Source organism: Agelaius tricolor, unplaced genomic scaffold (genome assembly GCF_023055355.1).
Source record: "Agelaius tricolor isolate 1412-34295 unplaced genomic scaffold, bAgeTri1.0.p SCAF_79, whole genome shotgun sequence".
Classification (NCBI taxonomy): Eukaryota; Metazoa; Chordata; class Aves; order Passeriformes; family Icteridae; genus Agelaius; species Agelaius tricolor.
The window spans coordinates 528,182-553,305 of record NW_027269339.1 but is presented as its reverse complement, the minus strand read 5'-3'; the positions used below and the strand labels follow the sequence as shown (position 1 = coordinate 553,305).

The window sequence follows — 25,124 nt, the reverse complement described above, 5'->3', positions numbered from 1 at the left end:
AGGTAACTTACCTTCCTCAGAACTCAGATGGAGGCAGCTGTGACAGCAATTTTCAAATACTTAAAATATTAGAAAATTTAGTAAAACTTTCTTCCTGCTTTGCTAGTAGTCTTGCAGTGTTTTCAAGGGGTATTTCCCAATGGTAGGTTGGAGGAGAAATCACTAATAAAAATCTCCACCCAGTAAAACCACAAAGTATGACTATTTCTCAAAACAAGATGTAAAGAAGGGGCATTTCACCACAGTACCAAAAAAACATGAACAGTCCTCTGTAGCTCCTGCCTGGGCAGCTGCTTCAGCTTCAAATGGATTAATACTTTTCCTTGGAGGCTGAGTGACAGGACCATCTAGCAATAGGATAAACATAAAAAAACCTATAGGTAAGAGGACTGAAGACAGTGAAGGAAGGACAAAGGAAAAATCAGCCACCACCACCAAGAAATACAGCAAAAGAACCTAGAATAAATTTTCCTTTAAGCAGAGCAGAGGTATAGGGAGTTCAAATAAATGCTCCAGCCTTGGCCATTCCTCATGGCCAGGAAGCTGGAGCAGCCTGGTTTGACCACCTGCAATGCCTACAAGCTCTTCTGCATACAGCAAAGTCCAGCAGCTAATAAATAATGTGTGAAATCTGCCTGGACAGAGGATCGGGTTTTCCCAGAACATTTCCATAGTCAGCCCAATTCTTCTAAGAACCTGAGGAGTATTGCACAAATTGTGCTGAGATCAGCTTGAAGTTTTCAGGATGTATTTGAATATTTTCTCTTTGAGCTGCATGGTTGAAATAAATTTTTGCAGCAGCTCAGCAATTGCGTGTAACTTTTTTTTGTTGTTGTTCAGCTCCAACAACAGTTATCTCTCCTGAGAAAATCAACCTCTATATCCTGTAATGACCTTTTACTCTGGTGTTTTTTTCCTGTTCACCCACTTGTTTAATGAGCTAGGCTTGTGTGTTTATTCTTCCTTTTTCTACTAGGTGTAATTAGAGTGAAACTACTGAAAAGCAGATTATTTCTCTGCTAAAGCTTTAGTAAATTTCGTGAGACAATTTTCACAGTCATATAAAACCTGAAACTGCATTAAATTGTCTATGTAGCTAAAGTAACAAAGCCTGACAATCAACATTTGCATACCAAAAACTGCCCAGAGAAAACATCTCTTTATAGAAAGCAGTGTACAAATTCTTTGTTTACAGAAGTTTACAGGAAAACCAAAATGGTTTTCATCCACTGTTTACAGCATATAGACATAGGGATGTCTCACTAAATAAATGATGTGCTGCAGGTGCCTAGTAGTGCTATGATTGCTTTGGACAAATTTTGTAAAGCTTGTAGTGAAGGCCCAAAGCAAGAGACCAACACCAATTTTCAAATCTGCTGCACTCATTAGACAGCTGAAAAAATAAATTGTGGACTGCTGACTACCATTCCACTTGGACACACCCAATTAACAGCATAACAAGCCCAGAGAAGCCTTCCTCATTAATAACCAGTAATGACAGGCAGGGAGTTAAATTGGTTCCCAGAGGTTCCAGGAACCCAGGAATTTCTCAGAATCAATATCTTTTTGCCTACTAACATTTTCCTCATGAAAGTTAAATAATCTGGCACAAGCATATACAAGATTAATTTTCGAGTGAATTATACATTCTGGCATTTGTCTTTCTTCCATATAGTCACAGTAATATCTCTTAGGAATAATTTGCAGAAATTATTCAGAAATTCTGAATTTGCAAAATTATCTTTAGAAAACTTGATGGGACATATTTATAAATTAGGTGCAGTGATTGAGCACTCAGCTTTTTCATTTGCATATGTCAGTACAGATTTGCACATATGACTGAAGTGAATAAAAAGGCAGATAGATGCTCAGTCCAAAAACTGTATTCTGTGCATGAAAGTGTTGCCTTAGGAAGTGCAGGAGAATTGCAAGTATTTTGTTACAATAGCTGTCAGAGGGGTTACTTTGGGGGGGAAAACCCCCCTTTAAAAATAGCTCTTAAATTTTCTAGTTCTTTTCTTCTCTTGAGTGAACTGTGAAAGAATTAGTTCCCTAATTATGCCAACACAATGGCTTAACTTGTTGAGTGTCAAAAGCTTGCTGTTAATCAGCATCTCCAATTCAGTAATAGTAAGCCTGTGACAATGAGAGAAAGCAGAAAAAGATTCACAGTTTCTGCCATTAAAAACTATTATTTCCCACACATTTAAGTATAGAGGTCGTTCTAGTACTCAAAGCTGTGAGACCCCAGACACGCATTACCACAGGAATAATTTTACTGTGGCAGCTACTGTTAATGGCCAGGCAGTGGGAGGGAGGTGCTGGCTATTGGAGTGGTGTAAGTGTTTCTGGGCTGTGAGAGAACTGCCTTTCTGCTAATGGGACAACAGAGCCCACTCTGCAGGGGAGAGGTTTAAAGTCTTCACATTAGAGTCATCCTTGGCAGAATTTAGGAGAACTCAAGTTACATTAGCATTGAGTTGGATTATAGAATAGATGTTTTCTTTCATTGTTGCTGATTTATCTGAATTTACACTGTTATAAATACTAACAGACTTCCTTCTGAGCTTCCTCTTGAACCTCAACAAATACATAAGCTTACTTTGCTCTGCCTTCCACCTCCTGCATTTTCTTATTACATTTCCTAGTAGCATTTTCTATCATCTTCAATGATGGCATTAGCGTCTTTCTTAGAGGAAGTTAGAGGAGCTCACAAGATCACTGATGACATAACCATGTTTTAAATTTAAAAACCCCAAACCTTCCTGCTTCCTTCTTTTTTTTGGTTTTTTTTTTTTTTTGTTTGTTTGTTTGTTTTTGGCCATTTCAATACTCAGATTTCACATTCTTGGAAAGCCACCAACAATCTCTACTCTGACAATTACAGCGTAGTATATTTGTTATATTTTAATTTTTAAATAAATCAACTGCAGAAATAAAATGTCTCTGCTTCTCTTGGGCATAGAAGGGCTCCCCTAGCTAGGTGCACATCAGGCTGCTGCAGCTGGTTCAGCGATGCTGCACTGGGCTACCAAGCATCCCTTAGCCCAAACACAGGCTGCAGTGCTGAATTTGGCTTAATCTGAATCTTTTCTCAGCTCACTCCCTGTACCCAGCCCTTATGTCAGGAAGCAGAGAGCAGCAGTGGGCTTAACTTTACAACTTCACCAGTTCTTAGAAATAACTGGAGAAATCTGGGAGAGGAGGGAGCAATGCATCCCCTCCCTTCTCATTCCAACTTGCTGTTGGTCCCCCAATTCCACTGTCCTCTTCCCTCAGTCTGAGGGGTACAGGAGTCTCATGCCTTTCTGCTGCCCCTGCTCTTTTGCAGAGCCATTGGGTGGTAGGGGATGCATGGTGGCTGTGTGATTGTATTAACCAAAGCCTGAAGCTGTACAGAATCACAGAATAGGCTGAGCTGGAAGGGACCTTCAAGGATCATCAAAGTCCAGCTCCTGGCCCTGCACAGAACCATCCCCAAGAGTCCCATCATGTGCCTGAGTGTTGTCCAAATGCTTCTTGAACTCTGTCAGGTTTGGTGCTGTGACCACTGCCCTGGGGAGCCCGTTCCAGTGCCCAAACATCCTCTGGGTGAAGAACCTTTTTCTAGTATCTAAACTAAACCTCCCCTGGCACTTTGGGCTGTTCCCTTGGGTCCTGTCACTGTTCACCACAGAGTGGAGATCAGTGCCTGCCCCCCCCTTCGCCTCATGAGGAAGTTGTAGACTGTCATGAGGTCTCTTCTCAGTCTCCTCTTCTCTAGGATGAACAGACCAAATGCCCTCAGCCACTTCTCATACAGTGTCCCCTCAAGGTCCTTCACCATCTTCATTGCCCTCCTTTGGACACTCCTAGTTTTATATTTTCCTTATATTGCAGCACCCAAAACTGCACGCAATATTCAAGGTGAGGCTGCCCCAGTGCAGAGCAGAGTTAGGACAATCCCCTCCCCTGCCCAGCTGTGATGCTGTGCCTGATGCACCCCAGGGCATGGTTGGCCCTCCTGGCTGCCAGGGCACACTGGTGACTCATGTTCAACTTGATCAGGACCCCCACGTCCCTTTCCATGGTTCTGCTTTACCCATTCCCCAATCTGTCCATACATTCTGCCCCATCCCAGGTGCAGATCTAGGACTTTGTCTTGTTGAACTTCATACTGTTGGTGATTGCCCAGCCCTCTGATTTGTCAAGTCTCTCTGCAGGGCCTCCCAGCTTTTGAGGGAGGTAATAGCTCCTTCCAGTTTTGTGTTGTCTGCAAATCTGCTTAGTGTCCCTTCCAGTCCTGCATCCAAGCCCTTTATGAAGATGTGTAAGAGCACAAGACCTATGGTAGAGCCCTGCACAGCCCCACAAGTGACAGGTCACCAGTCTGATGTCTGTTCACTGTAATCCTTTATGCCTGACCTGTGAGCCTGTTGCTCACCCATGTGTTTATCCAACTGTGTGCTGGACATTTTGTCCAGAAGGATACTGTGAGAGACAGTATTGAAAGCTTTACTGAAATCCAAACCCTTGATCACCTGGGTGGGTTACCTTGTCATAAAAGGAAACCAGGTTTGATAAGCAGGACTTTCCTCTCACGAAGCTGTGCTGGCTGTGACCAGTAACTGTACACCTGGCTCCTCTCAAATCAGCCCACAGAGAAACTCAGAGATCTGGACTTGTGCCAGTGTAATGATTGGTACACAAGACCAAGGTAGTTAAGAATGCTTCACTTTCCTGCATCATTTCCTTGTCTTCCTTGCAGATGCTCAAGAGTGACATCAGGTGTACATGCAGAAAGCTTAATTGCTACCTTCTGAATGTGGCTTTGTGTCTGAAACCACTTCCACCCAACTTACCAGCCCCAGATTAGAAGTCTACTCTGCTTTTCTCTTACTTTCCACTTTCTTCAGATCCTCTAAATTTCCATTGAGTCTCTCAGAATTTCCGTGTCATTTTTGACCTTTTTCAGGTCCTCAATCTCTGTTCCACTTTTGGGGAAAACTATATTGCAAAAAGTCCCTTCTGCACCAGCCATCTCGCCTGGACCAGCTTGTCCTTCCCATTATTCTCAACATGCCCTTTCTAAAATGTGAACTACTAGGTCTGGTGCCATATGCGAAACATGTGGTATTGCACATGTTGGAACATCTGATGACAAAGGAACTTCCAAAATAAGGACATTTGTCCTAGCTAGTTGGCTAGGAAGGTTTTTAAGCTGCTACTAACCACGGACTTCCTCTTGGCTGAAGCCTGTGAGTGACAACATGTGCAAGCAGAGAGCTCATTAACAGTCAGGATGTTTGAGGGCGGTGCTCCGTGTGCAAAGCATGTTTAATTTTATCAGCAAATCAAGCTATTTTTACTCACAAAGTACTCTGTGAAAATGACAAGAGCATGGGAGAGCTGAAAGATTGCAAGATATAGAGACAACTATTTCTATTTTGAAGCCTCTGCTGAGAAGATAAAAATTATTGAGGCTGAAATGCTGCATTCCAGCATTTACTGTCTCTCTTGACAGTAGAAGCACCGTGGGAGACAGAAGAGCAAAAATTAAGTTAGAGAGATAATACACAGGAAGCCAATGTTATGTTATATTAAAAACAGCCAGTACTTACAGTGACAAGCTTGGAAACTAGAAAGGAAATACTGCAATACTAAAGTATGCAGAACATGTTATGCCTATATTCTTTCCCCCACTCTTTACAAAATAATATTAAGCATATAATTATCACCAAAAAATGGCAGGAGCTAGATGTCAAATGGGCAGACTACTTCACAGATCAGAAGAAGAACCTGGCTGTCTTCCTTGGGTGCAGAACTCTCCTGATCTTAGAAGGAGATGCAGATCATTTGTATATTTAAATGGTATCTTCATGGTTTATAGAAAAAGCCTAAATAGTGAAAAATCATCTCTCTTATTGTGCTGAAGAGACAATGCAGTCTGGAACTGAAAATTGAGAAAAGAGAAAGCTGATCTCTTCCCACTCTATGCAAAGCAGCAGTCCACTCCCCAATGCTCAAATTAGGTACTTCTTGAGAAGTAGGCACTTTCTTCAGGAAGGCGGGAGCTCAACGATTATAAGTCCAGCTCAGACACCTACTGGGTGACAAAATAAATACTGGCTTTGCTGGAATCTCCCTGTGCCAAAAACAGCTGTAACCCAAAACAACTGACGTAAACACTTACAGCCTAATCCTCTTGCAGTAGAGGAACCGTTGTGAAGGTGCAGAACAAAACATCTACTGTCATTCTTTTTTGATCTGATAATCTTTTAACAACTGTGGTTTTATCTTTACTGAAGTATGTAACTTGTGATAAAGCTATTTGCATCTTTCATTTTTTCTAGAACAATTGCCACAGAAGTTTGTAGCTCCACTCTCTGAAAAAAAGTCATTGTAAGACGTACATAGTTTTATTTCTATGGTTTCACATTTTTGTGATGGGTTGTCTTACTCTGTGAGATGTTTGATTCTTTACAAGACAGCTTCACTTCTGTTAGGCAGGTTTAAGACCTTGATTTTAGTTCTTAGGCCTAAGTATGTGTCACAGAAACCCATACAACATTAGTTTAAAGTAACATGTCCTGCGGCATGGCTTATTGACCATCACTGGTGCTGATGCTACTGTCAACCCAGTATTTTGTCTTACAAAGGGGAAATCCTATTTGTAAGTCATCCATTCTCATTGGCACTTCTCAGGATCCCATCTTGGTAAATCTATCTAAATTACTATTTTGCATGATGCCACAAGTCAGCTACACTGAAGATTCTCAAAATACTAAATATAAATGGGTTTTGGATGGGGAAGAGATTTTTTTGACAAGACTGTAACCTGATTTTGGCAAGTGTGTTTTTATTCTGTCGTCCTCCTTTAGTTGTTTGAGAGTCTGGATGAAATCCTGGTATTATTGAGTCAGAGGTGAAACTCACACTGCTAATAGTGGGATACTGGTGTATCTTGGTGTTTAAAGACATAAGCAGTGAAATGTATGGTGAGGCAGAATTTCCTTTCCAATGCTATAATTTCGACATTCTTCTGCTAAGGAGCTCACAAATCTTGTTTGGCACCATCTACTCACTCAGCACGCTATAAAGGGCAGGAAGCCCAGTCTTTAACACTTATTAACATGGGGTAAGTAAAGCATTAGCAGACAACTGGCTTACCACCTGGACAGAAGAGAAGCATGCTTTTTCTCTCTCACCTTGATTTCTTGTCCTTGTGCTTTGCCTGACAAATTCGAAATTAGATTATTATTTAATAACTGGACATTCATACTGTGCCCAGCATCTTCAGGCTGTGTATTTGTATATCTGTATGGATAGAGCATTTTTAGAACCCATGAAACTAATGGTAGTTTCTGTTCTCTGTTGCATGTGGTGTCATGTGTCTAATCACAGGTGCTTATATACCACAAAGACTCTTCTGGGAGTCAAAGGGCAAGAACCGTGTTATCCTCTCTGAATTTCGCCCTGCAAACCATACTTAAGTATTAGTAGTGTTTTACGGAGGATGCCACCTATTGCCTAGTGGTCAGGACTGTCAGGAGCTCCCACTACACCATCAGCAGGACAGGGACCTAACTTTCCTGACAGCTGGATGCTTGGACCAGGAACATGGGATCATGGTCCATCTCCTTATGTCCACATCTTCCAAGGTCAGGCAGGGGCTGGGCTGGAGATTCTGAGACTATATCTTTTAATTTAAACACCTGAAGTCACCATCTTGTTGACTTTCCATTTCCCAGGAGATTTCAAATAATCTTAGATGTCTAAAAAACTAGAAGTCTAGGTTGGAACTGGTAACTTTATGCTCCTACTGTAGTTAATAAAGAGGGCTATCAGGAAGACATCCACAATAGGTTGACTGTCCCTCTGTGGGGTCTCATTTCGTCCTTCCAGCCGAAAAGGGTGACCTGCTCAGACAGCTATGGAACTTATAGGTGTAAAAACTGGAGCAATGAGTCATGAACGAGATGTCCGCATCCCATCAGCACACACACGTAGACAAAAGTATGGCTGAGAAACCCCGCAGCTCCCTACAGCGCAGAACTGCAGCATTTCTGAAACTCACTGCAGATTTTAATAGCTGTCGTCTACCCTAAAAATACATTTGCACCTCTTCTCCTTACTGTAGCGTCTTGCGCGTTCTTTCTCCGGAGCTCTGGTGGATACCAGGAGCAGCCACTCCTCCTCGGGACACCCTCGGCTGCTCGGTACCTGTCCTGGCTGGCACACCTCCTTTTCGGTGCGCCCCTTCCCGGGCGGGGGTGAGTCCCGCCGTGCCGAGCCCGCCCCTCCGGCCCTGCCCGGGGGAGGGAGGGAGGCCGGCCGAGGGGCGGCCCGGAGCCCGGCGCAGCGGCACCGGGAGCAGCAGCGACAGCAGCCCGCGCCCCGCCGGTGGCAGTGGCTCCTCAGGCGGCAGCGGGGGCAGGTGCGGGAGCTTCCGCGTCGCGCTGCGAGGAGGAGCAGGACGAGAGGGAGGAGGCGGCGGAGAGCGCGGCCAGCGGCCCGGAGCCGGGCCGGCGTGCCCGTGGGCGTGCTCCCCGGCGGGGAGCACCGCCCGCCGCCCACATCCCCGCCGCCGCCGCTAACTTTGCTTCTCCGCAAAGAGCCGCCCTCCGGCAAACAGAGGGTCGGCGGAGCAGGGGTCCGAGCCGGCCCCAGCGATGAAGGGCCGGCGATGGTGGCGAGGCGAACATCGCCGTTTCGCCGCGGTGCTGGTGCTGTACACGCTGCTGCTGCTCCTGTTGGTGCCCTACGCGCTGGACTACGGGGCCAGGCGCGGGCGAACGGACGAGGAGCCGCTGCTGCGGCGCTGCCCGAGCCTGGAGGAGGCGCTGAGTGAGTGGGGCTGGGAGCAGCGGCCGCCGCTGGACGAGGAAGAGGAGGAGGATGAGGCGGGCACGGCCGGGGCGGCGGGTAACGGCAGCGCGGGGACGGCGGGGAAGCGGCACATCTACCTGCACGCTACCTGGCGAACGGGCTCCTCTTTCCTCGGGGAGCTCTTCAACCAGCACCCCGACGTCTTCTACCTGTACGAGCCCATGTGGCACCTTTGGCAGGCGCTCTACCCGGGGGACGCGCTGAGCCTGCAGGGAGCCCTCCGCGACATGCTGCGCGCCCTCTTCCGATGCGACTTCTCCGTCCTGCGCCTCTACACCGCCCCGTCCGGCCCCCGCGACCCGCTGGCCCCCGCCCCGCCCGCCGCCGACAACCTCACTACGGCCAGCATCTTCGGCTGGCGGACCAACAAGGTGATCTGCTCGCCGCCGCTCTGCCCCGCCGCCCCGCGGCCCCGCGGGGAGATCGGCCTCGTCGACGGCGCCACCTGCGAGGAGACGTGTCCGCCGCGGGCGCTGCGGGAGCTGGAGGCCGAGTGCCGCAAGTACCCCGTGGTGGTCATCAAGGACGTGCGGCTGCTGGAGCTGGGCGCGCTGCTGCCGCTGCTGCGGGAGCCCGGCCTCAACCTGCGGGTGGTGCAGCTCTTCCGCGACCCCCGCGCCGTCCACAACTCCCGCCTGAAGGCGCGGCAGGCGCTGCTGCGGGAGAGCGTCCAGGTGCTGCGCAGCCGCCACCGCGCCGAGCCGCGGGGCCCGGCCCGCCACCAGCAGCAGCATCTCCTGCTGCCGCCCGGGCTGCTGGGCGGAGGGCGGCCGCCGCAGCCGCAGCACCGCGCCGAGTTCTTCCTCGGCGGCGCGCTGGAGGTGATCTGCCAGTCCTGGCTCCGCGATCTCCTGCTGGCCCGGCGCGCCCCGGACTGGCTCCGCCGCCGCTACACGCAGCTCCGCTACGAGGACCTGGTGCGGGAGCCACGCGCCGAGCTGCGCCGCCTGCTGCGCTTTGCCGGGCTGACCGTGCCGCCGGCCCTGGAGGACTTCGTGGTCAACATGACCCGCGGCGCCGCCTACTCCTCCGACCGGCCCTTCCTCATCTCCGCCCGCGACGCGCGGGAGGCCGTGCACGCCTGGCGGGAGCGCCTCAGCCGCCAGCAGGTGCGGCAGGTGGAGGCGGCGTGCGGAGAGGCCATGAGCATCCTCGCCTACCCCCTCAGCGCCGGCGACGCCCGGTAGCGCCCGAGCCCCACGTCCCGGACGGGCCCAAGGGCGGACGGACGGACGGACGGACGGGCGCCGTCGGGCAAAGCTGAGCGCGGGGGTCACCGCTGGCATGGTAGGCGCCCGCTCGGCGGGCGGGGAGCTCCTTGAGGGCAGCCCCGGCTGAGGGACACCTGCCTCGCCTCGGGTACGGGCAGCGCTGCAGGGTGCAGGCCCCCCGTGCCGCTGTGGCTTCACTGTGGCTGTTTCCCTTCTGGAGAGGGCGGGGGGATGTTATATTTATGAAAAGGCTTTGGTAAGGGGTGTCCTCCGAGTACGGCATCACTCTTGGAGCCTTTAACTTGAAATTGTGATCGTGTACAAAGAACAGGTATACTACAAACAAACTGCATGAAAATTTAAAAATCCCCCAGGTGAAGACTCTCAGCAAGGAACTAGAGGGCCTGGAAGGTGCTCCTGTGGGAGCATTGCCCTTCTGGATCACACTGACCTCTGTCCTAATGCTACGGAAACAGAAAAGGCTTCTGTGAAGTCGCTGCAGGGGTTAGCAGGGGCCTGGACAGCCGGGAGGAAGGTGCCTGCTGCAGGGTAGGACTCAGCTCTCCTGCCCCAAACCTGCTCTGCAGGGATGGGCTCTGCCCCTGCTCATTGCTGGTGCTGTAGGCAGGGGCCTGAGGGAAGGGGAACCGTGGTCAGCTCTGTCCCTCGTTCTGAGCAGCAGGGTAAGCAGTGCAGGGAGGGTAAGCATTCACCTGCTTATGTGTTTTGAAGATGTCTGTGGCAGGAATCTTTGCTTTTCTAAAGAAATCTGTAATTGTTTTGAAAGTAGGATTTTTTAAAATATACATACATTGATATAGTTTGGTGATACTTGTGTGAAATACAGGTGACTGACATGTTTCTTTGGAACACGTGTAGGGGTGAATGAAACTGGAAGGCAAATGCTTGACATTTCTGTTTTGTTTTCTCTCTCAGATGAGAGAATCACTTTTCTTCCCTTGCTTCCGGGCTGACACATTGTGCCGTGCACAGGGTCCTCCTGATCACATCCCTTCCAAACAATAACATCCTCTCAGCTGGCAACTCCTGGACAAAAACAAATGTTTCCTAAGAGGCTAAGACCAATTAATCATGAAGTTCCCTAATAGTATCTTACATTAAAAAAGCAAACAAACAAATAACAAAAAAAAAAAAACCCTGAAATTTTATTTTGGATTTTAAAATGACATGTTCCTGCAGATATCCTGCAACTTGTGTGAGAAGTGGGCGTGTATCTGCAAGTACCTTTGTTTATTAATTTCTTGATGTGGGGATAGAAGGTTCAGTTGTAATTTAGGGATGTAGTTTCATAACTTCATAGAGACTGCTTTTGAATCTGTTACAGTCTGGTAGTCTTTAAATGGCTCCATGAGAGTGTACAGGATTGCAGGGATGTTTACATGCAGTCCTCAACTACAAACCCAGAATATGAGTTTCAAATTGAGGATAATCCAGGATCAGGAAGAAAGCAGTATTTAGATAAAGTGCTGAAAATAAAGGCAGTTCAAAGATGTTATGTTATCATAGAGGAGGTGTTTGAATTGCACTGTACATTTTTGTGCTCTGAGTGTTATGCTGTACAGCATGTCACTAAGTTAGGATGAACCTTCATTTATTTTGGCTCTTTTTCCCCTTGATCTTCCCATCTGAGAGTATGTTGGCATAAGAAGCAGGTTTCTTTCATTATCTGACAGGAAAATGTAGTCATGATAATATTTTTGAACAAATTTATCCATTTCTCTGTAGCATACTTCATTCAGTTTTGCAACCTTGGGCTTCTGCTTGAAATAAGAATTACAGGGTCTTAGTTTTGTGCTGGAAAAACTTGTGTATTATCTAAGGAATGTTTCTGCACTCTCACTGTGCCTGTGACACCAAAATTTCTCTGAGTGTTCCAGTGGCATTTAATAATGGTATTTGTATAGCTAGTACCTGTACAATGCCTTGATAACCCGTGTCAGGTAACCTATTTTGGACGGCTTTTCTGGGACTATACCCAGCCTGGCTTGTAGTGACAGGTTTGGAAAGAAATTAAGATTTTTGTGCATACCAAAAGATGATATGGTACTTATTTTCTTAAATTGGATGGGAGATTAAAATCCAGTATATCCTCTTTATTTGTTCTTACCAAGCTGCAGTCACAGAATTGTGTGATGCAACAGTTAAGCATTCTCCTCACTTTGACAGAGAATCTCATCATGCTCTTTCAGGTTGTAGATATCTTTCCTAAGTCTTTCAAAATTCACACTTAATTTCCCTTAAAATGGTTCATCATGATGAGCAAAGAAGTGTTATCATCTAGCTTAACTTGATTCTTATAGCTGGGAGGAAATTATTTGGTATTTTCTGAAACTGTTTCCCTGTTTAAGCTGCAGAGGTGGTGAAGAGCCTTGAGGAGAAGCCGTATGAGGAATATCTGAGGCGACTTGGTCTGTTCAGCCTGGAGGAGACTGAGGGGAGACCTCATTGCAGTCACAGCTTCCTCATGAGGGGGAGTGGAGGGGCAGGCACTGATCTCTTCTCTCTGGTGACCAGAGACAGAACCCAGGGAATGGCATGAAAGTGTATCCGGGGAGGTTTAGTTGGGTATTAGGAAAATGATCCTCACTCAGGGGGTGGTTGGGCACTGGAACAGGCTCCCCAGGGCAGTAGTTACAGCACCAAACCTGACAGAGCTCGGTAAATTTTTGGACAATGCTCCAGGCACATTATGTGACTGTTGGGGCTGTCCTTTGCAGGGCCTGGAATGGGACTTTGCTGATCCTTGTGGGTGTCTTCCAACTCAGGATATTCTGTGATAGATGCATTTTCTGTATCAATAATTATATCTGTCAGCACAAGTTGTTCATTAGCCTGGTTGCTCTTTATGAGTTATTATTTTAATTTTTAAATTTTTGTATAATGTGAAAAAGGCTCCATTGGGCAAAGTGTACAAAATACAGCAAGTGCAATTTTTGGTTTGTATTCAGTGGACCTGAATTCATCAGAAAGCTCATCTAAAAAGTCCATAGGGAGTATCTAAAGCTGAGAAAGGAGCAAGCAGGCCAGAGAGACATCTTAGAACAGTGTGTGGATGACAGTTGCTTGGTGCCTGGTGGTGTGACACGTGTGCTTCAGTCACTGGAAGGTTTTCTAAAATTCCTCTGCCCAAGGAGGACAACTAAGGCTCACCAACAAATGCATCCCATTTTTCTCTTCATGGTGTTTTGATGGCATTGGACAGCATCATTCAGGGTGTTTACAACATGTACTTGGTCTTGAAACTCAGGCCTTGAAGAAAAAGCAAAGTACTCTCAAATGTCAATGTTGGTATTTATTTGAAAAAGCAGAAACAGGCCTGATTAGGACAACCAGCATGGAGTTTCAGTGGCAGAGATCTTTGGAACCAACCAGAACTTGCTGAAAGCAGGACACACATAGTTAGACTGCATTTTTAGAGCAGCTGGACATTTATGGCTTGGGCAGTTTGAGGTGAAGTCAGAGTTCTACTGGATGATGTAGAAAATTGAACTGCTCATTTAGAGCAGAGCATAGCATGATAAGCAAGAGAACAGTAAACACATTTTTATATCCAACCTGAACTTGGAAGGCTTAGAATCACAGTGCAGGACTCAGCTATAAAGTTTTAGTATTTCAGACTGAGATTGGTGAAAATGACCTACTTGTGCTACATTACATACAATGAATTAACAACTAATTTATTAAAAAGTCGTAGTGGGAAATGGGTGCAGAACTGACAAATGCTCACAAGACAACTCTGTTGTCTGTTTTTACTTAACTTCTGATTGTCACACGTCCAAGTTAAGGGAGGTAGAAACTTGAGTACTGTAATTATTCATAAAAGGCTGGGATACTTCCATGCCATGATTGCTTGTGGGAAATTATGAAAGTCCAGGGCCAAGAAATACTTGGGCCCTGCCTTATTTCTACTCCTTAGGATATGGAGTCCTTGTAGATATCCACAGTACGTACTTGCATACTGCAGGTACAATAGAAATAGTTCAGTATCAGTTGCAGTATCTAACAAAAGTGTTGGAATGGTTGTGGAGTTACTTATTTAACAACTTCAGTATTGCATGAGTCATTTTAGCCCCATCCTCCCCCATCAGTCTGGGCATCAAGAAAAGTCCTGAGTTTCTGCATTAAGTTCTCAGTATCACCACTTCCAGTAAAGCTCAATGATAAAAACGCTGCAGAGTTTTGGGTTTGTTATGGTAACGCAATTAAACCACTGAATTAAACCCCGAGAGCCAACAAGCCCGACAGCATGTTCTGTTCCTTTCTTCAGCACAGAGAGCTGTCACTGAGACTCTCTGATGGTGCCTGTCGTTTTTCAGAGTCACCATGCAACCCCTGCAGCACTGGGACTACCTGAGATGCTTTGTCTTTCCTATTTAACCTAATGTGACTCCTACCACCATGGAGGATGACATGGGAGAAATAGGATTTGTCAAGCCTTGCATTAGCAGTTTTCAATACCCCTCTGGCAGTGTGTGTGTGTGTGTGTGTGTGCGTGTGTGAATGAGGGGCCAGGTCCAGACTGTCCCCTTGGCTGTGTTTCAAAGAGATGAAAGCTGGATGCAAACACATTGAGGCAGTGGGTTTCAGTGATTGAGGGGCCTGTTGTTTGTTGGTGAGACATAGATCTGGCAGTCTCAGCTCTGAACAACAGGCTGCAAGCTGATGAGTGTTGTAGCACTCGAAGTCTGGGTATTGAGTACTGTGAAATTCTTGCTTCCAGCACTGAGATGTTCAGCTCTGCTGCTAACCTGGGGCACCTGCAGTGCCATTTCTTGTTGCTGTTAAGTGGGAATCCAGTCCTTCCCTGGAGCTTCAAAACTTGTTGCCCTGTTTCTGAAGGTCCAACTTTGCCAAACTTCAACTGTATATAGACTGAAGCTTTTTGTCATGGGCATAAGGTTTAAGTCTTTTGGAATTTCAGTCAAAGCAGTTGCATATTCTTTTTAACTTAGGATGTGGTGGTCTTTTGCCTGTGTCCAAATATTCTCAAAGATATTTCTTTGAAATCATTTGTCACTTCAGTGTTTTGGGACAGGAACTCCAGTTTGGGTAGGGGAAATTACCTTTTTGTAGAGGATGTCCCCTGCATTTTTATTTTTACCTCTGCTTTCTATTCTGATTTGGCCAAATATATTAATGTTTGTATAAAACGGATAGCACGTGCTCAGTAAAAGTGGTTTTGGTATGTGTGTGTATCTTTATTTTATACCAAATAAAATCTGCATTGATCTTCTCTCCAGTGAGCATGTGCAAAGCTCTTTCTTTCCCATAGAAAACTCAGTGTGGTACAGAGGGAATCAAAACCATGTAATCATGGCAGGGGCTGCATCATTGGGCTTAGCAGGGAGGATTCTGCTATTCCTGGTTCCCACTGATGCCTTCTTCCCTATCTCCACTTTCCCAGTTGTAGTTGTTCCTAAGGAAGACCCCCCCCAAAAACACCCAAAGACCCCCAAATCCAGTGTTCAGCTTTCCAGTGCTTAATAATGGGAAGTTATTAAGGTGAGAGGGAAGAGACATTGATGACAGATGGGGTTAACATGAGGGAATGGGGAAAGGAATTCACTTTTGGTTGAGGATAGTGGAATTTGTTGGGCAAAGGACTTGGGTGTGAGATGAATGAAGGACTGGGATTTGATGAGGAGAGGCAGGAAGTTGTGACTGCTTTAATTGGAAAAGTTGGCAAGGAGTGTGTGAGGAAAGGAAGGAGCATGGAGGGAGCAAGCTAGCAGAAGTAGGGACCAAGAACTGGGAATTGCCCCAATTGTATTGTTTGGAGGAGATAGAGGAAGACAGCTCAGGGCAGGAAGAGGGGGAAGATGGAGAGCAGAGTGAGTCTGAGTCCAAATTGCAGGGGGAACTGGTTACTCTTCAACAGCAGCTCTTGCCTTGTTTCAGCTGAAATGGTTCTGCAGACAGCTGGCAGTGGAACAGCCCCTGGGTGGAGAGCTGGTCCACAGGGCAGTGGTGACTTGCCCTCCCCTGTACCTTTCCCAGCCCACATAAGCACATTTCTCCTGCAAACCAGACTCCCCTCTTTCTCTCTGTATAAGGAATTTATTAACTGCCCCCCCGCTCTCCTAGCAGCATTGGGGTGGGATGCATGGGAAGAAGTGCTCTCCTGAAAAACCAAAGTTTTAAAGCTCAAATTTGTAAAAATAAAGTCTTTGCCCACCTTCTGCTACTGTTGGGCTCAGTCTGTTGGGCTCAGCTGCCTTTGTCTGAGCTCCATTTGGGAGTGTCTTTGCAGTCCCTTCTGCAATGGGCATAACCACCAGCCACCAGAACAGAGGAGTCTGAGGGAGGTCCTTGTCCGTGTCCTTGGTTCAAGTGACAGATGTTTGTACACTGGATTTAAAAGTCCCAGTTCTGGCAGTGACTCATATGCATATCACTGACATCTATTGTTTTCAGTGTAAGCTTTTAAAAAAATTCCAGGAAACCTCTTGTCTATGCACCGTGTTACAGAGGCGTTCAATGTCTGTGCTGCACAGTCAAGCACTGAAGGAGTCAGACTCAGTGTCTGCTGCCTCTCCTTTCGTGCTCCTTCTCAGCTATGGATCACAAGTGGTTGTTTTTCCTCCAGTGCAGCACTTGATCAGCACTCAAGGTTGGGCACACCTGGGGCAGGAATGGATTGTGCAGCACGACTGGCACCATGAGCACCTGGCACCTGGTCTGTGCCAGAGGTTAGAAAGTGTGCAGGAATCTGCTGGGAGACTGAAGGAGGTAAAAAGGATGGAGGCAGTATCTCAAGGCTGAGGTATGTAAAAGCCCTCAGAGGAGCTGGACTCAGTCCCTGGTGCCACAGTGTCTGTGAGATGTTAGACAAGTTAGATTTTCTGAAGAGGCCAAGTCCAAATCAAGCAGAAGCTGAGTGCCACATTTGATATGCTGGATCTGGCTTTGCAGAAGTGCTGTAGCAGCAGTCAGGGTTCAGGTGTGCCTGGCCAGGGGGCACTGGTGGCTCAGGGGATGACTCTGAACCCCAGAGTGAGCTAGTCGTGAAAAGGGCGAATGTATGGTGGCATTAACATGTTCTTTGTCATAGGCACCCGAGCCCCAAGGGTGTGAAGTTATATTTTTAATAGGTACAGAGAAATGTCAGGTGAAATAACTTCTTGAAGAGGACCAAGCTGTGTGATTTATTTAGTCTCAAAGTCAAGGTTGAAAGAGGACAGCAGTGCACAGCAACACGAACAGCAGTGTGGAAGAGAGGTAATCAAGCTCTGAACAATACTGGCATAAGAACAGATTTTTACACATCAGCACTGAATCATTTCAGCCTGGAAGTTGGAAGAAGGTGGGTTTTTTTTAACCATAGGAACAGCACAGCAGGAAGGGATGAAAGAGACAACTCATTTTAAAAGACAATTCCTGTAATTTAGAAATAGGAACCGATTCGGTAGATTACTATGTTATGACTAGCTGATGGTCCAGAAGCCCTGTGACCCATAGGAAATACTGTACAGAGTGCTGAAGTCTTCTGAAAAATCAGCTTTAATGTACAAAAAGACCAGAGCCATAGTTTAAAGATGCTTTGTACATTTTGTTTGTGCTCTGTGAAAAGGAGGGAATGCTGACTTTCATAGAAATGTTGTTAACTCCAGACTTCAGTTTGTTCTGGAGTACTCTGCAATAAGTTAGTGTCTCATAACATTTCCTATGAGGAAATCTGGCAATTGTGCCTCTGCCAGTATTTGAATAAAATATATTGGAGTTGTGCAATAAATCAAGAGGAGCACAAAGCCCACACCATTAACCCAGTAGCTTTTGCCCCTTTTTTTCCTTGAGATGAGAGGAGCTGAAGGGAAAGGTGGAGTGTGTTTGTGTAAGCAAAGGCTGCACGGGTGTTCATTTGCCATGGGTAGAAATCCCAGCTGTGCCAGCAAGTGCAGGATGTGGGACCACCCAGCCCTAGCACTGCCCTCTCTGTGACTGAGCAGCCTTTAATGCTTTGCCATGCAGCTGTAAAATGATTAGTCCCTTGTTTATTTATGCACAGGCATGAAACTAGTTTCAGGTGGGCTCTGGCTAGGATCTGAAGTGCAGCACTTGTTAAAATAATGGGAAAGAGCTGTGGGAGATCAATCCAAGTACAGAAGAGGCCTCTCTGATGGAAGATTTGAAAACCTTTCCTCAGCTTTTCACAGTCATTTCACCCTGCTTGAGCAGGGGTAACTTGACTGAATTGGTGTGAGTGTTCACCTCCGCTCTTATTTTTTTTCCCCTTTTTTTATAAAACTGGTTTAAGAACATTGAGTGATACTTAACTCTTTCTCAAATGGACTTAGATATGAGATGGTAGAACATTTGTCACCTGTTTCAAGCTGGTTTTAAAATAATTAAGGACAAAGATTTCATCTAGTATTAATTTACTCCATAATGTCTGTACGTCTGCTGTTAAAAACTGCTCTCAATAATCTGTTTGAATTGCTCTTGATTCGGTTTAAGCCTGGTACTTCTCTTACTGGATGCAGAAAACAGCCTGCTACCATTGCTCTGTGCTTTTTCTTGTCACAAGCACATAACTATAGAGTTATTTTTTTTACACAATAACAACAACCCTCCCCCTTCCCCAAATACTCAGCTTTCAAGTTTATTCATTTCCAATTCAGGTCTCCATTTAACAGTTTTTGTTTCAATAAAGCACTTTTGCAAGGTTTGTTCGTCCTTGCATATTGATCAGCTTCCATACTCAAGTCCCAGTTTTGCCTTCATGCCCCCAAATCAGATAACCAGATAAATATTTAAATCATTTGTATAAAATCAATTTCTTGCATGGAAAGAGGTGCTGTTGCTTACCTGAAAATCAGTTTTGTCTTTTCACAATATTTTTAATGTCTGAAGTGTGAAAACTGCTACAAACCAGGACCCAGCCTCAAGCTGCTGCAGCAAATGAGGAGTTGCTTTAGCATGAATTTCATTTTGCATCCTTAAATTGTACATTGGAAACCATATGTTCTTCTCTGTAAATTCTTATTAAAATATTTGCTATTTGACTATTCCAATAACTTATAATCAAAGCAGTTGCATTTAGATTGGATGGTAATAATAATAATAAATAACTAGCTGATATTTCTAAAATTTTGTTCCTTGCTAGGAAGGGAGTTAAAATCTTGACAAGCAGTATAAGCTATGTGTAGCTGCCTTGATAGTTCTGCCCTGGAAAGTGGCCCTCCTGCTGCTTTTAGCTCTCTACCAGAGGTTAACATGTTGCTTGTAAATTGGTAATGCTACCCCTGAAGGAAACAGCTAGTCAGCAATTTTAAGACTGCATAAACTTGGCTTATTTCTAAACTGAGTTTCAGGTTGCTTGGAGCTGTCAAAGTGTGTCTGGTCATGCCTGAGCTTACAGCTTCACAGATTCCTGCCAGGAGGAATTCCAGTTCTGAGACACTGAGCTCCTGAGGGCTGACCTTGGAGCACTCCTCAGCACACAGAGAGTAAAACTCCTCTAGTGGCTACTGAGCAGGTGAGTGATGCCCCAGTCCTCATAGCAAAACTCCTGTCCTTCAGAAGAGTTAGGCTGTGCCTTTAATAAACATTACTTTAAAATTCTTTACTAGTGCATGAAAGAAAAGGTCCAGGGATAAGTGGGAGAGAAGTCTCTTGTGATCTGTTACAGAATAGCTAGAATAATTTTGAGCTAGACATTTAATTAGTAAAATTTTTCATCTTCTAACGATGCTTTGATCTGGGGAATGCACAAATAGTCTAGGGCCCTACAGAATAATTCCTGGGACTTATTTCTGAATGCCTGCAGGGCTTCATCACTGCTCTACCCAGCAAAAGTTCATTCCAATATTGAGGAGTTTTAAACTAGTGAAGGTAAAAAGCACCCAGGGAAGGTGATAGTTACTCCTTAATCTAAACCAACTGGAGTATTAGACATATCTAACTGTAAGCAGTAATTTGAATACCTGTAATATCATAAGTACAATTAATACAGAGTGAAGTTTGCATCCTTTGAAATCCTTTACATCCTTACTTGACAGTCAAGTTTTGCAATAACTGCTAAAAGGTAAAATCAGGTTGATTTTTGTAACCAAGTTCTTTCATACAAGCATAGTGTTATTCTCCAAATAAAGTGTGAAATTCTACAAGACAAATTGCACATCCGTCTTTGCATATTTTTGTTGGCTAAAGGCCCAGTATGGACCACCTTCCTTTTTAGAAGCTTTTTGGATTTTTTTTTTGTTTAAGTTACTGCTGCCCTGCCCCATGCAGATATAGCATCTGTACTGAAGTATGCAGCTATGGTTAGCTTCTAGTAACCTGAGGGTGGTTCTGTTTACATTTGACCATAGTGTTGTAACAGTTAATTCTTTCCTAGTAAAGGAAAATCTGTGGAAATTTGTTGGCATTCCCTTCTCCTCCCTTTCTAAATACCAGTGTCCAGGGTAAATCACATCTTGCCCTGTTTAGTTTTCCAGTAGGATTCTACCAGCATGGATGTTTCTTGTGCTTGAAGAGACTTTCTCCCATGATCCATTAGATGAAAGTGCACTATGCACCTTGGGTCCCCTCTCTTTCACTGCCTGAAGCTTAACACCACTGCCTCTCTGGGGTCTAACCCCAAATTCCTGCTGTTGGCTGAAAAGCCCAACTGAGCTGGTTTTGGCTGGGGAGGTTAAGTTTTTTCAGAGCAGCTAGTGTGGGGCTGTGTTTTGGATTTGTGCTGCAGACAGTGTCAATAACACAGGCATATTTTCCTTATTGCTGTGCAGTGCTTGCAGAGTCAAGGCCTTTTCTGCTCTCACCCACCAGTGAGGAGACTGGGGGTGAACAAGGAGTTGGGAGGTGACCCAGCCAGGACAGCTGACCCCAGCTGGCCACAGAGTTGTCCCAGGTGATGTGGCCTCATGCTTGGCATGTAAAGCTGGGGGCAGAGGAAGGAAACAGGAGATGTTTGGGGTGATGCTGTTTGTCTTCCCAAGTTACTGTTGTGTGAGCTGGCCCCTGCTGTCCTGAAGATGGCTGAACACTGCCTGCCCATGGAAAATAGTGAATGAATTCCTTGTTCTGCTTTGCTTGTGTGCGCAGCTTTTGCTTTCCCTATTAAACTGTCTTTATCTCAATCCACAGGTTTTCTCCCTTTTGTCCTTGTGATTCCCTCCCCCATCCCACTGGGGATGAGTGAGCAGGTGGCTTTGGGGCCTCAGTTGCTGGCTGGGGTTAAACCACATCACTGGCCATGGATGCACACAGTTCAAATCCCACTCTTGAGTTAACCCAGCTGGCTCTTGGTCTGTCAAGGTCTGAGTACCAGGGAGCTGGGTGGGAGCAGGTGGCTGGAGCTCCACAGCCACATCCAACCCCACAGCATCTGGTCCAGTGTCTGGGAGCTGGCTACCTCCCACACCATTGAGGGCACCAGCAAAGCTCTGCTTTCTACTGAGTGCAACTTGTTTGCTCTTTCAAAACCTACCACACAAGACAAACTCACTGCTGTAATAGCACAGAAAGAATTTTCTGCACAGGAGGACCAATGGAGAGAGAGAAGTGGGGCATAGCAAACCATGGAGAAGCACTTTCTCTTCATTGCAGTGTAAAACCTAAAAGCACTGCTGAGCAGACGAGGCTGGCAAAATACTGGTGCATTCTCTACTGCAATTATTATAGAAAATTTCATGCCATAAACCAAGTTTCTCTCTGTAACTGTGGCATGTGTTTAATTACTCATCCTTTCTCGAACAAAAGGTACTTTCAAGATACCTGTACATGTACCTCAGGTTATAATTCCCTTTTTCAGATTGTATGTAATCATTTAATATTTAAATTTGATTTCTTGTCCCATAACAAGAGAGCTGTCGTGGTTTTGTTTAAGATTTTTAATAGAGATGGATTTGATAATTTTGTTTCATTGATCAAATGTCTCAGGACACATAGTGTATATAGAAATAGTCACATTTTGAAGTGTTACCCTACACAAAAATTAAATGTAAGCTGTCACTTTTTATTCTTCTTAAAATTCTTCTTAAAAGGAAAAGAAAACAGCTCCTAACTGCAAAACACACCTGGCTTATTTTACTTTAAGTGCTTCTCAGAAATCACTTTGTCTTGGACTGTGGATTAGTTTAGCAGGAATAGTTTTTACTTTGTGAGCTCACTCTTGTTTAGGAGAAATAATAGATACCTGAATTAACAAAATTCAGTTTATTTGAGATTATTGAATTCAGTTGTGGCAGAGGTGCCCTAGTCTTGGAACAGAAGCAATGTTAGATTGACAAATATCCTTTATTAAGTATGTTTAAGAAAATACAGAATGGCTGGGGAAGGAAAGTCAGTGTGCAGAATGTCTGTAACTCTTCAAGCAGAGTTAAATTCTGATCACCATCTCTTTTCATTATTTCCACTCCCCCTTTGTTTGATCCAGTTCAAATATTCAGCTGATGTTAGCATACTGAAAAATTCCTGTCTGTATTTGATGGGATAATGCAGGACAAAGCAGACCCTGGTATGTCTGCCCAAGCTCCACCTCACATCCTCAGAGGACTGGCAGAGCCACCCACACATGGCTGCTCTGGACAGCACGGGCCAGCAGCTCCTGCACTGGATTTACAGTGCAACAGATGGGTTGTGAGTTGGCTTCAGCTCTCAGCATTGCCTTTTTAATCACTCCTGCTGTCTTCTGAACACTAACCAGGGTGATTCCAAGCTCTTTCTGACAGACAAGCAGCTATTTTATAGGCTGTTGTGCTTTTAGGCACACGCACTGGAAATGCTTTTCACTAAGTGCAACACCCCATTTTACAATCAACCTTGGGTTCCAGAATTAACTGCATATCTCCCACATGTTTCACTTTCCTGTGATTCCCTTCTACAGATCCAGCCCTACAAATCTGTAGATGACAGTGCTAGTTGCTTCTCTCCATTGAGAAAACTGGTGAAAGGATAAGAAACAGAATAGAGAATAAATGGTCAGTTATTAATCCTCATACATTCATCTTCCTACAGTGACTAAGAGAGCATGAGCCAAGGCTTTTTGAGAAAGGACATTCCAAATATCTCATAAAATTAAGTATATCATCAAGACCTCCTTTGTCTGCATGATCATTCACTCTTTCTAACAACAGATTTAGAAGTTATAACACCTCTCTATCCCATCCAGGTTGATGTAAATCTGTATTTTATTTCTCTACATAATGTTTACTTTTTGTTGTACCTTGCAACCCTTCCTAGGCTGGAGATGCTCCAAGGTGGAAACCATTAATTAGATTTTAAGGAAGGGAACTCTAAATCAATTCTGTGCTGTGAGAAGAGAGCTGAGTTGCTGGCTTTGCCTTGAGGAAAGACCTGACAGTACCAGCATTTTTCACTTCCAAGATAAAATACAAAGTTCATGTGTATCACAAATGTGTCAAGCCACAGTAAGTTTTGTATTACTATCAGCCAAATAAGAAGAGAAGACATATTTCTGATGACTACAAATGACAGCTATGATTAGTGCAGCCAATGGTGTGACTCACTGTGAAACAATGAACTCCACAAAAGCTACTTGCTACTTCCCAGTGAGTCCAAGGTCTATTCAAAGTAAGGAAGTAATAAGAAATGGAAAGGTGATGCTGATCTACAGCAGTAGCACCATCTTCATACCTGACCTGAAGGTTGTTGGCAGAGCAGGAGTTCCAAGCAGCACTAACATTTCCTCTCTTGAGAACAGAAGGCTTGGATGAAGCCTCAATCAAGAGACTCAAAGCTGAATTTACTGCAGTATCTTGTCCACATGAATGAAAGTTTAGCCAAGCTTGTACAGAAGCCAGCCACTGGCAGAAAGCCCAGCAGGTGTTTATTCCTCATCCTCCACTGCTACTATCCCCACAACATGGAGAGCTTCCACAACATTTTGCTTTCTCTCTCCTCCCCACTCACTGTTGTATTTAAATGATAATTCCTTGCCATTTAACCTCTTTAGGATACTGAGCTTCCAAACTAGGACTTGGAGACCTGCCCACCGTTGGTGTGCTGAAGACCAAGAAACCAAGCCCTGGTACTGCAGAGTTGCAGTTCTCCTTACATTCTCACTGCTTCACGTGCAAATACTGAAAGGACAGCTATTGTGAAGCTGTCAACACAATTAAGAGGATCTGTCAGGGGATACAGGACTATATTCCAGTTCTTCTAACCTCTGCTTACAGCAATTACTCCAGCATTGTTAAAGATATTTGGTGCAGTAGCACCCAGTTTCTTGCACACAAGAAACCGTGTTTATCTCTTGGAAGGCTAGGACTAAAGATATATTACAGCCCTCCCTAACAGCAGTTGGACCACTCCCAGCTTGAACCTACCATACCATGCAGGCTTTAGGTGCCTCAAGGGAACAGAAGCACCAAAGGTTTTGGACAGACCATCTACCACAGTCAGGACAGCACGATATGCTTTGGATACCTGGTGCATTTTTATGTTTGAAGTAACCCTAGGACACCTCCTGAAACCTTACTGATATGTTTATATCATAAGTGACAAGAATTGCAAACTGAAAATTCAGGCTAAATGCTGCTTCTGATTTTGAGCATTATGAACAGACCAAAACTAATTAACAGGCAACCTGTAGCAGCCAGCCTGTAAGTGCAAAGGCAAGGCGTGGCATCCTGTCTCCCTTAAAGGAAGGAAGCAAATTTGGGACATCCTTAGATGGCTTATATTCTCCTTGCTCCACCAGAACCAGCTGTGGGTTGTGTGATTTTACCTCCCTTTCTTTACTTCTGATATCCCAAACTCAAATCAGACAAACTTACCTCAAGTGACCCCGTGTGCTGGAAGTTGTTATTTCACAACAGCTATTACTAATCGGCTGATGCGATCCAGAAGAATGCCTTCTGGTGTTCTGCTCTCTGGTATTAATCTGTGTCAACATCAAGACATTCAAGCCAAGCAATTCAGGACTGAAATTCAAAATCAGGCAGTGGAGGATAACCTCCCTGATTAAACTAAAGTCTGGAAACAAAAGTCATAAATATATTACAACACAGAACTGCATGACCTACTTCTCCCTGCCTCAGTAATAACAACTTCAGAGAT

The 25,124-nt window shown here is 45.1% G+C and overlaps 1 protein-coding gene across 1 annotated transcript; it reads left to right on the top strand.

The window, feature by feature from the left end:
• Positions 1 to 8,083: 8,083 nt before the first annotated feature.
• Positions 8,084 to 15,339, top strand: CHST7 (carbohydrate sulfotransferase 7). The gene has a single exon (XM_071418244.1). It carries the CDS (start codon positions 8,652 to 8,654, stop codon positions 10,053 to 10,055), a length of 1,404 nt encoding a protein of 467 aa, XP_071274345.1. The 5' UTR covers positions 8,084 to 8,651; the 3' UTR covers positions 10,056 to 15,339.
• Positions 15,340 to 25,124: the final 9,785 nt, after the last annotated feature.